This window comes from Spermophilus citellus, assembly GCF_964194105.1.
Source record: "Spermophilus citellus genome assembly, chromosome: 1".
NCBI lineage: Eukaryota > Metazoa > Chordata > Mammalia > Rodentia > Sciuridae > Spermophilus > Spermophilus citellus.
Genome location: NC_138182.1, coordinates 184,938,280 through 184,955,756, shown reverse-complemented (window position 1 = coordinate 184,955,756; position 17,477 = coordinate 184,938,280). Strand labels below are relative to the sequence as shown.

At 37.7% G+C, this 17,477-nt stretch overlaps 1 protein-coding gene across 2 annotated transcripts in view; it reads left to right on the top strand.

Moving 5' to 3' along the window:
• The first annotated feature begins 1,407 nt into the window (after positions 1-1,407).
• Positions 1,408-17,477, top strand: part of RBM27 (RNA binding motif protein 27) — an 85,732-nt gene continuing 69,662 nt past the window's right edge. For both annotated transcript variants that reach the window (XM_081291438.1, XM_081291437.1), the window contains exons 1-2: positions 1,408-1,658; positions 15,096-15,214. In XM_081291438.1, coding sequence (XP_081147564.1) covers positions 1,600-1,658; positions 15,096-15,214 — 178 coding nt within the window. In that variant the 5' untranslated portion in view covers positions 1,408-1,599. The remainder of the gene's footprint in view (positions 1,659-15,095; positions 15,215-17,477) is intronic.

The window sequence follows — 17,477 nt, the reverse complement described above, 5'->3', positions numbered from 1 at the left end:
TACCTGTAAGGTTATAATGCTTTTTACTTTTTTTTTTCCTTCTAGTACTGGGGATCAAACCCAGGGCCTCACATTTGCTAGGAAAGAGATCTACCACTGATCCACATCCCAGCCGTTGCCTTTTAGATTTGTAAATGGTTGGGAAAAAAATTAAAATAATAATATTTCATGACATGTAAATTACACAAAATGGAATTTTCCTATAAGTGTTTTCAGAATATAGCCAAATATTTCTTATGTATTATCTCTGGCCAGTTTCATGCCAAGACATTGCCTATTGAGTATTTGCCACAGAAAACTCAAGGCCCATAAATCCAAAAATATTTACTATGTGGCCCCTTGCAGAAAAAGCTTGCCTATATCTGTTCTAGGTACAGTATATTTAGTTTATTTACTCATCTTGGGTTGATCCATCTCTTTTATATGAAATGTGTGCTCATCAGGTATTTTTCCAAATGTATTATAATTCATAAATTGTTCTCTTTCCTAAAAGGAGGGACTCAGTTTGCTTTGTTCACCATTGCACTCCTGGTGCCATGCACAGTGTTGGCTCATAACAGCGGCACAGCATTTGTTATTGGATAAACACTCTATCACCAGTGCTAAGCCACAGATTTCGGACTTCCAAAGGAATTTCTTACCTAATAAAACTAAGTTGCCTATTTTGGTAATTTTTAAATTCTTCTTTAATATTATTTTTAAAACCTCTTTTGCTAATCAAAATTCTCCCTGAAGAAAACAGGGAGAATTTTTACACAAACTTATTAGAATAATTTTCCCCCTAAGGTATTTATTAATAATACTAGTAAAAATGAAATGGCCTCAGTCTTTTACGTCCGTGCGCCACGTTTTTAAAATGACGATTACTGGATTCCAAGGTATGGTTATCAGAAACATTCTGCGTAATTTAAGCACAGCAGTAAAAAATACAGGCACGAGTGCGGATCAAAACGAGTGTGTAAGGAAAAAAGTAAGATTTTGCATTATTTGCAATGTGTCGAATGTGATCCTATTGCACGTTGTGTTGCAGATTTACTACAGCTGAGTCATTTCGGGACACGAGTGTGGGTTTCCAGGAAAAACGAGAGGAAGGAACCAGGATGAGGGGCTCGCCGGGTTCCCCCAGGCACTCCCAACAGCAGACACCGGTATTCCGCGGCGGGCGACGGCGTGGTCCAAAAAGGCGCCGCGGCCCCTTTAAGAGGCACAGCACCTTCTCCAAGATACCATCTTGCACCAGGAGTTCACTTAAGCTCTCCACCTACCTTGCTATATCCCTCCTCCCTAACTGGGTACGGCCGGCCGGCGGGGCGAGCGAGCCTTTTCATTGGCTTTGCGCGCACGGCCCTCTCTCTTCTATTGGGTATCACACCCGCCACTCGTCATTATCTCCCGCCCACCTGAGCCTTCGGGCTAGGTTGAGTGAGGGCTCTTGGGTTAGTTCCTGTTAGGCCCCGGCCGGGGGAGTAGGTTGAAGTCTCGTAAGATGCCCGGTGGGCTAAGATACTGGGGGTTGTGAAGGGAGCGTGAGGAGGCGGCGAGTGGAGATCCACGGCAGGCCTGAAAAAGAGCGGCGGCCGAGCCCGCCTTCCCTGCACCATGCTCATAGAGGATGTGGATGCCCTCAAGTCCTGGCTGGCCAAGTTACTGGAGCCGATGTGAGTGAGCCTGGCAGGGCCGGGGCCGGCGAACGTGGGCGTTGGGGGCCCGCGGGGGCGTGGGGGAGGGGAGGCGGCGTGAGGTGGGCGGCGCGGCGGGGCGGCGGTGGGGAGGTCCCGGCGACGTCTTCTCTGTAGTACTATCACCATTGTGGGGGGGAAGGGAGGCGGAGGGAGAGGGAGAGCGAGGGGCGTAGAGGCGGTGTTGATGTGGGGTTGAGGGGGGGTCACGAGGACGGCGAGGGCTTTTAAAATATGCCTATTGGGGTAATGAAATTTAAAATACTGCTGTTTGAGATCTGAGGGAGATGGCAGGGCTATCGAGGGATTTTTAAATGTGAATAATCAAATCTTGAAGGAGACAGCAGGATCGAGGGCTTTACAAACCAGTATTAATCCAGGACTAACAGATCTAGAAGCAGAGTATCGAGGGCCTTTTCAAAATATTAGGGAAGAAAGGGGTAGTAGGGACTTTGATGCTGTGTAGCTATTGGTGAGCTCGAAGGGTTCAAGAGTATTGAAGGATTTGAAAAATGTTATGGAGGAGCCGAAAGGGTATGTGGGCATCAAAGGGTTTTAAAAATTATTGGGGAGCTGATAAGTGTGCCAGTAAGGGTATTAAGGGTTTTTAAAGTATTATTGAGGAGTTGATAATGCTAAGAGAACCAACCAATGATTTTTAGTTGTCATGGGAGGTTAGGGAAAAATTGAGAATTTTTAAAATAAGTTTGAGGATTGAGAGGACTACACTTGGACGTAATATTGGTGGAGGGGTTTAAGGGGTATACCTGCAACATCTAGGGATTTTTTTTTTTTATTAGATACAGGGTGTTGGAGGAGTAAATGGGGTAGTAGAAAGAAAAAGGGTTTTGTGAATATTGATGAAATATTGATAGCACAACTGAAGTTAATTGGGGTTTTAGGATTGTTGTTGAAGCACTGAAAAGAAACAAGAGACCTGTCCTTTTAATATTATCAGATGCTTGAAGAGGATATAGTAGAGGCATCAACTTTCTGTTTTATAGTTACTTTAAGGAGGTAGGGTTGTGTAGAGTGTTTATTTGTGGGGACTCTGGGATAAAAATCTGTGGAACAATCTTCTAGGATCAGGAAAGAAAAGGCCAGTTCCTTGAATGTGCATCTTACCAATTCTTTTGGAAGAGGGCACCGGAAGGGAATAGAGGGGAAGGGATCATTTCCTGCCCCCTCCTCATTTCTGCTTCTTTTCCTCTTATTGGAGGTTAGGCCTTGAAGAAGGAGAGTTAGAGAAAGGATGGGCAGGTTTTGATTCATTAGATTAGATTGCTTTAGTGGAAAAATTGAGTGTTTTTCAGAGGGTGGAAATACGGAGTAGTTTTGGTAGTGTGGAGGCAGGGTAAATTGGTGCTGTTGGGAGACTGTCAAGCTACTTCCCTGTTAATCTATTTCCTGGGTCCCCCTGAGAAACCTGGTTAACTAATTGTTTTTGTTTTGCTACTTTGGTTTCTTGGGTGGAAAAGGCAATATCTAGGAAGACAAGTTTTATGAGTTCATTGTATTAGTTGGGAAGGCAGGATGGGCAAGGGAGGAAACATTAGGGGAATTTTGATGTCTGAAGTTGTATTTGCATTAGCAGAGTGAGAAGTGTGTGAGTACAGCATGGGTATAAATAAATGAATGAATAAATGTGAAATTAGGGCTTCTGAGTTTTAAATTAGTGGTGGTCTAGTTAGTGTGAAAGTGGCTTCTGGACACACTTGAAAGTTTTGTAGAATATGAGCTCCTTGAATGTACATCTTACTTTTTCTACAAATAAAAAGGTTTGGGGCACAAAGATGGAAATGGATTGTGAAGGTTGGAAATTAGATAAATTTAGTGAAATTGACCATATGTGTCTTTTATCAAGACTGATAAAAGGTATGTATATTTAAAAAATTAGTTACCTTTTCTTGAAAATTAGTTATCTTTTGTATTATTAAACATAAAATTGACTTTGTATACTTGCTATTTCAGTTGCCTTTTTTTTTTTTTTTTTTTTTGTGGTGCTAGGGATTGAACCCAGGGCCTTATGCATGCAAGGCAAACACTCTACCAACTGAGCTATATCCCCAGCCCTCTGTTGCCTTTTAAAAAAAAAAAAAAAACTATTTTCCATGTAAGCTCTGATTTTGTTTGTTGGTAGAGATCTTTTAAAAAGTATTAAATGTTCATTTTATGTCTTGGATGGAAGGTAACAATTTTAAAAATTTATAGTTGATTGTTTTTTCTTTTTGAAAAAATTCTTTAAAATGTGCTATTCTGAGTGTTTTTTTTTAATATTTATTTTTCAGTTTTCGATGGACACAACATCTCTATTTTTATGTGGTGCTGAGGATCGAACCCAGCGCCCTGCGCATGCCAGGCGAGCGCATTAAGGCTTGAGCCACATCCCCAGCTCGGTTCTTTTTTTTAATGTAAAATTTTAGTTTGAGTAGAAACTTTATTTTACTAAGCATGTTCACGAGATTTTTTTGGCTGGAGTAAAACATTTTAAAATAATTATTTGAATTTAATTTTCCCATTTGAGTTAATGTTTTACTTAAAGTCCACTTTCTACTTTTTTTTTTTCCTTAAAATTTTTTTTTTTTTAAGCTGGGAACAGGGACACATGCATGTCATCCCAATGGCTTGGGAGGCTTAGGCAGGAAGATTTCAAGTTCAAAGCCAGTCTCAGCAACTTAGTGAGGCCCTTAAAAACTTAGTGAGACACGTCTCAAAAAATAAAAAGGGCAGGGCATGTGACTCAGTGGTTAAGCTACCCTGGGTTCAGTCCCTGGTGCCAAAAATAGTTATTTAGAAAAAAAGTTTTTTTTTCACTCATTTAATGTTTAAAAAAAAAAAGGTCTGGGCTGGAGATATTACAGAGCACTTGTCTCACATGTGCAAGGCCTTAGTTTCCCAGTACAGCAAAAATAAATAAGTAAAAATTAAAAAAGACCTAAAATCACTACTCAGACTTTAACAATGTAGTTTGGTTTCCTAAAGTGACAAATATGCTTATGTTTAACTCACATAAGTATTGGTTTTGGAGGGAGATATTAATAAGAAATAGTAAATGCAATATGAATATCATATTTTCATTCTTGCTATATTATGGAGGTTATTTTTTGTTTATATGTCCTAAAATATGATAAATGGTAAGATAAAGTGGGTTGTATTTGTAAATTTATTTTTTTTTGCATATTCTAGATTCAAAAAAATTTTCATGGCAGATTGACATGTTGCTACAACATAGCATTTCAGAGCAGTTGTTAGTCTTTGAGATAAAGTAGTTGCAGTGTCTAGGTTGGAATCTATGGTTGTGCACATGATTTTTTGTTGCACTTTCTTAGCATAATTTGCCTTAACTAAATTTATAAAAGCATCTCATTTTTAGGAGGTTTCAATCATGTTGCATCTTGTCATTGATGAAACAAAGGTATGTACCAGGTATTTTTAAACCAATGCAATTTGCATGTGATTATTTCCTATACACAAATGGTTAGAGCTTATCTATTGCCTTCTTTTTTAGATATGGAACTCTTATTATTAATCTTACTAGTGGAAAGATGGAAGGAGGGAGACTGGAAGAAATAACCCGTTAGTTACCTTAGCTGGTGGAGAAACACAAATCAGCAACCTTTTTTCTTGGCAATCCATTAAAGGGGAGGGATACCATATTTTAGTCAAGAAGTTTTATTTCTTTGTTAGAGGTGCATGAACAGACTGGAGTAACAGGTCTTGTTTGGGGTCTTCATCTTTCCCCCGTGATATTGTAGTGAGAGATAAGACGAAGGGATTATGCACAATTTAGAATTGTTGTTTCATTCTGTGAGAATTGACTACTTATTTTAAATATGTGAACCCCTTAAAAATAAGATTCTAAGAAAATCCAGGAGATAAATGAATCACTGAAGAAATTTCTGCAAGTTTAGAAAAAGTTCAGGCAAGCGTTTTTCAGTAACAAATCTGCATTTATACCAAAACATTATATTTAATGGGGAATTTTAGGAAGTTATTTTATATATATACAAAACATATATGAACATTTGCTGCTGCTTTTTTGACTTAATAGATAAATTTATCTTTATGTTTTTCTTTTCCCTGCTTTGGTGCTAGGGATCAAGTTCAGGGCCTTGTACATAACAAGAAAGTCTTCTATGAGTGAGCTATATCTATAGCTCTTGGTATATGCTTTTAAAAGAGTAATGGATTTTTTAAACTTGTTAGATAGTGTCTGTTTGTGTTTACTAATGGAGCATTATTTTAGAATGGGAGAATTTGGAGAAATTGTCTGACCTTTTTCTCTTTATTTATTTACATGCAGTGCTAAGAAGGGATTATTATTTGAACCCAGTGCCTCACACATACTAGGCAAGGGCTCTACCACTGAGCCATAACCCAAGCCCCTAACCTTTTTCTCTTAAACAGATATATTAGCTTTTTAGATAGGTGCCTAACAAAAATTGTATATTAATGATGTAGACTAAAAAGTGTTTTGTGTACCTTAATCATACTATAATATAAATTTTATGATTTTTGAAATAGGATATACATTAAACTTTCTGCAAAATTATACATATTTTTTTTTGGTACCAGGGATTGGTACTAAAAGGTTTAACTACTGAGCCACATCCCCAGTCCCATTTTTTATTTTTATTTTTTTGCTTATTAATTTATTTAAGGTACTGGGGATTGAACTTGGGCACTCAACCACTGAGCCACATCTCCAGACCCATTTTGTAGTTTATTAGAGACAGGGTCTCACTGAGTTGCTTAGCACCTCACTTTGGCTGAGGCTAGCTTTGAACTCTCCATCCTCCTGCCTCAGCCTCCTGAGCTGCAGGGATCATAGGCATGCTTCACTGTACCCAGCTTCTATTTTTTTAGTTTTAGACAGATTCTCACTAGGTTGCTTACAGTCTCACTAAATTGCTAAGGCTGCCTTGAACCTGTGGTCCTCCTGCCTCAGCCTTCTGAGCTGCTGGGTTTATAGGCATATACCACCATGCCCAGCAAAAATCTCTTATTAATGTTAAGCACCACTACCATTTAAAATAATATTCATCAGATTTATGCAGGCTAGAGTCTTATTGCAGGTTCCATAAGTAGGAACAGAAATAGCTAGTGAAAGTCTGATTTGGTATGCAGTTTCTGTGAATTCTGGCCATATCAAAGTCTTTTTAAATTTTTTTGTAGTTATAGATGGACAGAATACCTTTGTTTTATTTGTTTATTTTTATGTGGTGCTGAGGGTTGAACCCAGTGCCTCACGCATGCTAGGCAAGCGCTCTGCTGCTGAGCTACAGCCCTAGCCCTATATCAGATTCTTTTTAAAAAATTCTTTTTTGGGGGGGCTAGGGTTGTAGCTCAGCAGTAGAGCGCTCACCTAGCACATGTGGGTTCAATCTTCAGCACCACATAAAAATAAGTAAATAAAGGTATTGTGTCCAACTATACCTAAAAAATAAATATTAAAGAAAATTCTTTTTGATACTGGCAGTTGAACCCAGGTGTGCTGAGCCACATCCCCAGCTATTTTTATTTTTTTGAGACAGGTCTTGCTAAGTTGCCGAGGCTGACTTTGAACTTGTGATCATCCTGTCTCAGCCTTCCGAGTTCCGTACTCAAGTCTTTTTAAAAATATTCTAGAAGGTTGAATATGTTGTCATCTTGGAGTATATATTGGAAAATACAGTAATAAGATTAACAAAGATTATTTTATTGGTTCATATTCATTGGTTTTGTGGTCATGGCAGGTATGCATACATGTGAATGCTATAATTTACCTGTGGCTAATAGGTTTGCAATCCTTACCAAGTTAAACTCTGGCTGGTAATCTCTATGGTTACTCAAATGGGAGGAAAAATTATTATCTAGCTGTTGTTAGACCTGATCTCCTGATTAACTGGGTTAAATGATTATTTTGCTGCTACATTTTTAAGACTGAGAAGTACTAATAATTTTCTGAATTGTACCAGTGGTTTCAAAGAATCAGTGTACCTCTAACATACTGTGGAACTTAAGGAGACTATTTCCTGTTTCATAGGAAAGGTCTTATTTTGTCCAGAGACTTCTTGGCAAGTTTTAGTTTACTGAATTAAGAACATATTTGTTCATTTGTCCTTGATCTGCCTCCTAAATATATCTGACTTCATTCTTCCTGGCCCAATAGCTATAGAGCAGAAGCCAGAAGTTGCTTTTATAGCTCTGTGTTTCCTACCACTCTCTAGGCTCATCTTCTCACAGTGTCATTACTTATATCTTTATTAATCTCTTTTTATATCATTTGTTGTTTTACGTATGATTATTTTCATACTCATCTCTTGGTCATGTGACTGAAGGGCAAGATCTGTCTTGCTCAGAGTAATTCTATTACCAAGCAAGATGCGTGGCACTTACTTAACAGTCAATATTTAAATGAATGAGCATCCTCAAATATGTTTAGATTGTTTTGACAATTAGAAAAATGAAATTGGGTTGGGGATATAACTTAATAGTAGAATGCTTGCTTAGCATGCTCAAGACCCTGGGTTGGATTTCCCCACCACAAAAAAAAAATATTGAGCCCAGGAACATTACGCTTCTGAGGTACATCCCTAGCTCTTTCTTCTTAAATTTTGAGACAGGTTCTTGCTAAGATGCCCAAGTAGATTTTGAATTCGCAAGTCTCCTGTCTCAACCTCCTAAGAGTCGTTGGGATTACAGATTCACTGGGATTATAGCTCCTACTGCTTTAGGAGTTATAGTCCAAATATCAAAATGGTGTTTTGCAACCAACAGATATTATATGTATATTTTTTACCCCAAATCTTGTTGTGTTTCTTTCATAACTTATTCTTTCATGAAAGCACTTAAGATTAAAGAAGCTGGGCATGGTGATGCATACCTCTAATCCTAGCAGCTCGGGAGACTGAGGCAGGCAGATCATGAATTCAAAGCCAGCTTCAGCAATTTAGTGAAGCCTAAGCAATGTAGCAAGACCCTGTCTCTAATAAAATATAAAAAAGGGCTGGAGATGTAGCTCAGTGTTTAAGCACTACTGGGTTCAATCCCCAGTACCTCCCCGCCCAAAAAAAAAAAAAAAAAAAAATTTAAAAGAAAAGTGCTATTGGTCTGAATATTGGTTTCTTCTCGTATTCACATTAGAACTTAGTCTCCTGTGTGATAGTTTTAAGAGATAGGACCTTTATTATTGCATTACAGAAAAATTTAGAAAGGAAATAAAATTATTTGTAGATATTTATTTTCAGTTTTTCTTTTATGTGTGAAGTTTTGTGTGTGTGTGTGTGTGTGTGTGTGTGTATGTGTGTGTATGTGTGTGTGTGTGGTTGCTGGGGATTCAACCCAGGGGGCCAGACTTTTTTAAAAAACTTATTTTTATTTTTTGGGTACTGGGGATTGAACTCAGGGGCACTTGACCCCTGAACCACATCTCCAGTCCTCTTTTATATTTTAGAGACAGGGTCTCACTGAGTCGCTTAGCACCTTGCTTTTGCTGAATCTGGCTTTGGACTCTTGATCCTCCTGCCTCAGCCCCCTGAGCTGCTGGGATTACATACAGGCCAGTGCCACTGCTCTCGCTCTTGGCAACTTTTTAACTTTTTAAAAACCTTAAAAAAGAATATTACTCAGCAATAAAAGAGAATAAAATTAAAAAAAAAACACCCTCTTTTAGAGGGATGAGGTTGTGGCATAGTGGTAGAGTGCTTGCCTAGCATGCATGAGGTACTGGGTTCGATCCTCAACACCACATAAATGTAAAATAAAGATATTATATTCATCTAAAACTTAAAATAAATATTAAAAAAAAACTTTTTTAGGGGATACAGCTCAGTTGGTATATATTGGTTGCCTAGCATGCACAAGACCCTGGGTTCAATCCCCAGCACCAGTGGAAAACAAAAAATTATTTTGTGATAGGGTCTTGTTAAATTGCTGAGGTTGGCCTTGAATTTTTTATTCTCCTGCCTCAACCTCCTGAGTGGCTGGGATTACAAGCATACACCATTACACCCCTGTCTGTATATGAACTTGTATGTAGCTACATGACAACTCAGTGTAAAATTTTGTGTCTTGATTTCTTCAGTTGACATAACATCAGAAGCATATTTTATAGGGGGCTGGGGATGTAGATCAGTTGATAGAGTGCTTGCCTCACATGTACAAGGCTCTGGGTTCTAATTCCCAGCACCAAAAAAAGAAAAGACAAAAAAACCAGAAGTATATTTTATAAACCTCCAGCAGCAAGAGAATGGATTCCTTTACTGTACTTTTCTGTTAGAAGTAATATCATTTTTATGCAATAAATTTTTAAAAAGTATTTCTAGATACCTGTGTTATTTTCTATATTTGCCTTTGTTTCTTTAGTCTGGTTTTCCATATATGTAACTACTAGTCAAGGAATATGGACTTTTTTTTCTCTTTTCTTTGAATATGAACTTTTAATGGCTATTGATACCTATTAGAATCAAATTCCTCTCCCTGGCTTATGACTCAGTAGCACATTTCTTAGATGTCTTACCTGTGAAATAGAGATTGTACTAAGAACTTAAAATTAGACCCATATTCAGAAAGATGTACATTTTTCTGAAAGTGGAAAAGGTATTAAGTAGTTTTTTCCTGAAACAAAGACTACAATTTTTTTTTTTGTACCAGGGAATGAACTCGGGGTACTCGACCACTGAGCCATGTACCAGGGAATGAACTCGGGGTACTCGACCACTGAGCTATGTCCTCAGCCCTATTTTGTATTTTATTAGAGACAGGGTCTCACTGAGTTGCTTAAGCATCTCGGTTTTGTTGAGGCTGGCTTTGAACTCGTGATTCTCCTGTCTCAGCCTCCTGAGCTGCTGGGATTACAGGCCTCTTCCACTGTGCCCGGCTATACAATAATAGTTTTTTAGTAATGTTTCTTGGCTTGGGGTCAAAGGTAGGACTTTTACTCTTTGATCTTGGAATTTAACATATGTCTGAAATCTTCTGTGAAGTTGATGTGCCTACTCAGCAGATAATTTGAGGTTTTTGCAGATAAGGCAGTTAGAGCAGTATTTCTATTAGATTTCCTAAAAAAAATTCATTTTAATAGATTTTATTTTTTAAAATAACTTACAGGATAGTTAAAACATAACCTTATTATACAGAATGAATTAAAAAATTTTAAGGTGTCTTTGTAATTGTAACTTATATTAAGCTTTAGTAAATTTATTGATTCTTTATTTTAGTTAAAAGGTTACTGTTTGTTGAGACTTAGAATACATTGATCAGTCTTGGAGATGTACATTAGAAAAGCATAGGGCTAGTGAGGTATGGTGGTGCATGCCTGAAATCTCAGTGACTCTGAAGGCTGACGCAGAAGGATTGCAAATCCAAGGTCAGCTTCAGTAACTTAACCAGACCCTATTCTCAGATTAAAACATAAAAAAGTGTGAAGATGTAGCTCAGAGAAAATAGCATTGCCATTTTCTGCCATTCTTTCTTATTTTTCTGTATCCTCTTCTTGCGTATTAGATGTTCTTATCTAGGATCTAAACTTTTCGAGTAAAGGCGGAAATGTGATTTACCCCCCTTTCTCTCACTGGTCAAATGTGCTATTCTTCAGTGAAGTTAAGTCTACCTATACATCTTCATTTTAAGGTGTTTATAGAATACTAAGTTTAGCATTGCGTGTATAATATTTTTTGAAAATGTAACTGCTTTCTTGTGCTTTTTGTTTATAAATGAATTTTTTAAAAAGTGTATATAAGACGTATGTTTATGATGTTTTGATATGTACAGTGTGAAATGGTGACTGCCATCAAGCTAATTAATGTCCGTTTTATCACACAATTATTTTTTGTTTTTATGTGTGTGGTAAGATCCTTAAGATCTACTCTCAGCAAATTCAAGTATATAATATGCATACAACACTTCAGAATTTAGCAATTGGATTTACTAAAGTGATGTGTTCATAATGTGTTCTCTAAAATGGAACTTTTTTTGATATTTGGGGTTGAACCCAGGGGTGCTCTATCACTGAGCTACATCTAGATTGCTTATTGCATAGCCATTGCTGAGGCTGGCTTTGAAATCCTGTTCCTCTTGCCTCAGCCTCCCAAATCACTGGGATTACAGGCGTGCGCCACCACACCTGGCCATCCCTAGCACTTTTAAAAAATATTTTTTAGTTGTAGATGAACACAATATCTTTATTTTATTTACTTATTTATTTTTATGTGTTGCTGAGGATCAAACCCAGTGCCTCATCTGTGCGAGGCAAGTGCTCTACCACTGAGCTACAATCCCAGCCCCCCCAGTGCTTTTTAAACATTTTTTATTTGAGGCAGTTCCTTCCTAAGTTGCTAAGGGTCTCATTGCTGATGAGGACCTCAAACTGGCGATTCTCCTGCCTCAGCTTCGTGTTGCTAGCATTACAGATAAGTGTATGTTACCATATGCCTGTAACATTTTTTAGTTTAGAAGAATCTTGACTTTCTTTTAAATTGTATGTTTTTTGTTGTTGCTTTTTGCCATGGATGTGGGACCCAGGGCATCAACATGCCAGGCAAGTGCTCTACCACTCAGCCGCATCCCAGTCCTACATTGTATTTTAAAAATATATGTAACCCATCATCTATGACCTTTGTCCATAATTTTTAGAATTCTGTGTTTTGTAAAATTGACACATTTTTCTTTTTCTTTTTTAAAAAACATTTATTTATTTATTTATTTTTAGGTGTAGATGGACACAACACAATATCGAACCTGGGTCCCGTTTGTGCTAGGCGAGCGCTCTACCACTAAGCCACAATCCCAGCCCTCTTTTTCTTTTTTTTTTTTAAACATTTATTTTTTAGTTGTAGGTGGACACAATACCTTTATTTTATTTTTATGTGGTGCTGGGATCGAACTGAGTGCCTCACACATGTTAGGCAAGCGCTCAACCACTGAGCCACAACCCTAGCCCCAACACATTTTTCATTATAATTAAGTGCATAGATGCAACCTTTCCCATGTCAATATCGGCAATGAAAAAAATTTTCTTGTTTTATCCAAATATGAACTTTAAAAACTAGGTAGAAGAAGTAAAGGTGCTGGTGCTTCATTTTTCTTTTTTTTTTTTTTACTGATTTCAAAATTTTTGGAAATGTAATTGATATTTTTTTTTAAAGAAAGAGTGTGTGTGTGTGTGTGTGTGTGTGTGTGTGAGAGAGAGAGAGAGAGAGAGAGAGATTTTTAAAAAATATTTATTTATTTATTTATTTAGGTTTTTGGCGGACACAACATCTTTGTTGGTATGTGGTGCTGAGGATCGAACCTGGGCCACATGCATGCCAGGCGAGCGCGCTACCGCTTGAGCCACATCCCCAGCCCCCGTAATTGATATTTTTGAGCTGAAACTTTTCCCTTTCTAGTTGATAGTGGAGGTCTAAGGAATTATGGAACAAGAGTAGATGGAATAATATTTTATAGGAATATGATCACTTTGGTTTTTTTTTTTTTGTTATCATCCCAAGTATTTTCATTCTATTTTTATAACCCTATGAAGCCACATTGAATATATGTTACTTAAATATAAGCATTCATGGGGGAATATAGACTATATATATTTGTTTGTTTTGGTACCAGGAATTGAACCCAAGGACGTTTAACCACTGAGCTGTATCCCCAGACCTTTTTATTTTTTATTTTTAGATGGAATCTTTTTTTTAATATATATATTTTTAGTTGTAGATGGACACAATATCTTTATTTATTTTTATGTGGTGCTAAGGATTGAACTCAGTGCCTCACGCTTATGAGGCAAGCACTCTATAACTGAGCCCCAGCCTCAGCCCCTAGATGGTATCTTGATAGGTTGCCTACAGCCTCACTAAATTGCTGAGGTTGGCTTTGAACCTGAAAATCCTTGCCAAAGCCTCTCAAGCCACTGGGATTACAGACCTGTGCCACCATGCCTGGCTGGAATCTAGACGATTAAACTAAGCTAAACTTCTATTTTTCTATGATGGAGACAAAACATTAAGTCTGAACAGTGGGTATACAGGAATTGACAAACCAGGATCATTTGGTACCTGGCATAAGAGATTATTTTGAGTGCCAAAGTTGGATTCCTGCTGACTAGAAAAAACATGAGGCAGATAAAGTTTGTCTCTGCTGCCCTTTTGCCACTTCTAATGACTCTAGATTTTTTTTTCTTTGCTTATAGCTGCTAAAGCATTTACCAATAATATTTAAGGTATCATCCTTCTCATGTTCTCAGTTTTTTTTTTTTAAACGACTGTGGGAAATGTGTCCGTCTTTTTATTTATTTATTTGTTTATTTATTTTGTACGGGCTTGAACTCAGAGTCACTGGACCACTGAACCACATCCCCAGCCCTCTTTGTATTTTATTAGAGATAGGGTCTCACTGAGTTGTTTAGTGCCTTGCTAAATTGCTGAGGCTGGCTTTGAACTCCTGATCCTCTGCCCCCACCTCCCTAGTTGCTGGGATTACAGCGGTATGTTCTCAGTTTTTAAAAAAGTCTTTAAGGGGAGCTGGGGATGTGGCTCAAGCGGTAGCTCGCTTGCCTGGCATGTGCGTGCGGCCCGGGTTCGATCCTCAGCACCACATACAAACAAAGATGTTGTGTCCGCCGAGAACTAAAAAATAAATATTAAAAATTCTCTCTCTCTCTCTCTCTCTCTCTCTCTCTCTCTTTCTCTCTCTCTCTCTCCCCCCCCCCTCACTCTCTCTTTAAAAAAAAAAAAGTCTTTAAGGGATGGGGTTGTGGTTTGGTGGTAGAGTGCGTGCCTCACATGTGTGAGGCAATGGTTTTAATTTTCAGCACCACATATAAATAAATGAATAAAATAAAGTTCATCAACAAATATATAAAGTCTTTAAGATACCTATTGAAAAAATTAGCAGTGGTGTTGATTGCTTTTTCTTTTCCTTTGAGATGGGGGAAGATCTCACTATGCTGCCAGTCTGGTTCAAACTTGAAATCTTTGTGCCTCAAACTGAGCAATAGCTGAAAGTAAACGTGTGCCCACCCATGCCCAGCCATTTTTGGATACTGGTGCTTGAGGAGTGGAGAAATCTAGCCCATCACTCCCAGTTTTTTCCTTGCTGGCCATTTGGAACAGGTAGTTCCTGAGGGTATTATTTATTATTGCCTAGGAGACAAGCAGCAACTTTTAAGTGTCAGGTGCCACCCTTTTCACTGAGAGAGCAAATAAATGTAGACCTGGTATAAGATTCTTGGTGTAATTAGAAGTTCAAAGATTAAGATAAAGTAGTTATTTTGTAGAAATAAAGAAAATCTCATTTGCAGTATTTGTATGTTATTTATTATGGTAGTTGCCTTTGTTGGCAGTCACTTAAACTTTTGATCTTTGGTTTTCCAAAATGGGTTTATTTTATTAATGATACCACTGTTTGAAAACAATGTTTTCCATTTTTTTCTTTTTCTAATAGATGTGATGCTGACCCATCAGCCTTAGCCAACTATGTTGTAGCACTGGTCAAGAAGGACAAACCTGAGAAAGAATTGAAAGCCTTTTGTGCTGATCAACTTGATGTCTTTTTACAAAAAGGTAATTATTATGGGCCTTCAACCAAGTATTTATATAAAGATTTTGAATTAATTAATTATTTATTTATTTATTAAAAATATTTATTTTTTAGTTGTAGTTGGACACAATACCTTTATTTTACTTACGTATTTTTATGTGGTGCTGAGGATCAAACCCAGGGTCTCGCAAGTGCTCAACTGCTGAGCCACAACCCTAGCACCAAGATTTTGAATTTAAATCTTGTTGAATTTCTTCTCTTTCCTCAATAAGGCAGTGAATGCTGTAATGCTTTTTACATGATTGGGACCTTTGCAGATTTTGGCAGATCCTGGTTGAGGGATAACAGTTTAAAGATTATGCTGGGCATCTTTCACATTCCTGTAATCCAAGCAACTGGGGAAGCTGAGGCAGGAGGATTTAGAGTTCAAAACCAGCCTCAGCCAATTTAACGAGGCCCTAAGCAACTGAGTGAGACTCTCTCTAAATAAAGTATTAAAAAAGGGCTGGAGATGTGGCTCAGAGGTTAAGTACCCCTGAGTTTAATCCCCGGCACCTCAAAAACCAAAACACAAAACTCAAAAAACAGTCTAAGGGTATTGAAACTGCTTATCTTACTATTAAACAATGAGCCCATCAGTATTTTTTCTTTCTTGGCTAGGGCTTTTTTTTTTTAAGAGCCTTATATTTGTACATAGTTGGGTTCATCTTGACAAACTCATTCATGCATAGAAATCAATTTTAGTTCATGATTCCCTTCTTTTTCTTTCCCGTCTTCCCTCCCTCTCCCATTCTCCTTCCTCTACTCCATTAGAGTTCCTTTCACTTGGGGCTTCTTGAAGAGATGGGTGTGATCCTCTTCTCTTTTACCAAAGTCCTTTCCATGATCTACAGAGTTTCCATGAGGTTTCCCCTGTTGTCTCTCTGACATCTTCTGCCACTCCCCCTCACTTGTTCCACTGACCAGTTTACTGTTTATTGAAAATGGCAAAGTTGCCTGTAATCCCAGTGGCTCGGGAGGCTGAGGCAGGAGCATTGCAAGTTCAAAGCCAGCCTCAGCAATGGCGAAGCAACTCAGTGAGACCCTGTCTCTAAATAAAATACAAAATAGGGCTAGGGATGTGGCTCAGTGGTTGAGTGCCCCGGAATTCAATCCCCAGTACCCCCCGCAAAAAAAGAGAGAAAATGAAAAACTTGTCCAACAGTTCAGAGCCTTTGAAATTATTTTACACTTGACTGAAACATGAATTGCTCCCTTATTTCTTTCTGGTCCATTTTCAAATATTGTTTTTGAACAGTTTCCCCTGATTGCCCTTTATACAATACATAACATTCCATGCTCCCCAGTCATTTCTTTCAACCTTGAGTACTTATCACTCTATGTCATGATTATTTTCCTGTTTCTCTCTCTCTTCCCACCTTCTTTGTCTTTTCTTTTGTTCAAAGTAGAGACTTGATGGGCTGGGGTTGTGGCTCAGTGGTAGAGTGCTTGCCTAGCATGTGTGAAGCATTGGGTTTGATTCTCAGCACCACATATAAATAAATTAATTAAATAAAGGTCCATTGACAACTAAAAAATATATATATATATATAAAAAAGTGGAGACTTGAAACCTACAGTGGTTGGCACATAAATGCTTGATAAGTATTATTATTAGGTAAGTAGTACTATGGATAACACTTATCAGTTGATCTAGGTTTTTTTTTTTTTTAACACAATACCTTTATTTTATTTATTTTTATGTGGTGCGGATGATCGAACCCAGGGCCTCCACATGTTAGGCAAGCACTCTACTGCTGAGCCACAGCCCCAGCCCCTGTTGATCTAGATTGATGAGAAAATATCCTTTAACTCAAATATCAGCTGGTGAAGAGAAGATAAGATGGCTTCTCATTTTAATACATAGGGTTACATCTTTTTTTCAAGCATTTTAAGACTTTTTTGGGGCTGGGGATGTGGCTCAAGCGGTAGCGCGCTCGCCTGACATGCGTACGGCCCGGGTTCGATTCTCAGCACCACATACAAACAAAGATGTTGTATCCGCCGATAACTAAAAAATAAATATTAAAAAAATTATCTCTTTAAAAAAAAAGACTTTTTTTGTTTGAAAAAGAAAACATAATACAGAAATTCCTCTTTAGTATAGATGAGTGTTCTTTTTTTTTTAAATGTGTTAATTTACATTGAAGATGACTCATGTGAAATGTAGAGCCAAAAAAAAAAAAAAGTAAAATATAGTAAAGATATTTGGAGTATGAGGCAAATGAATGTTTAGACATTTAAGAA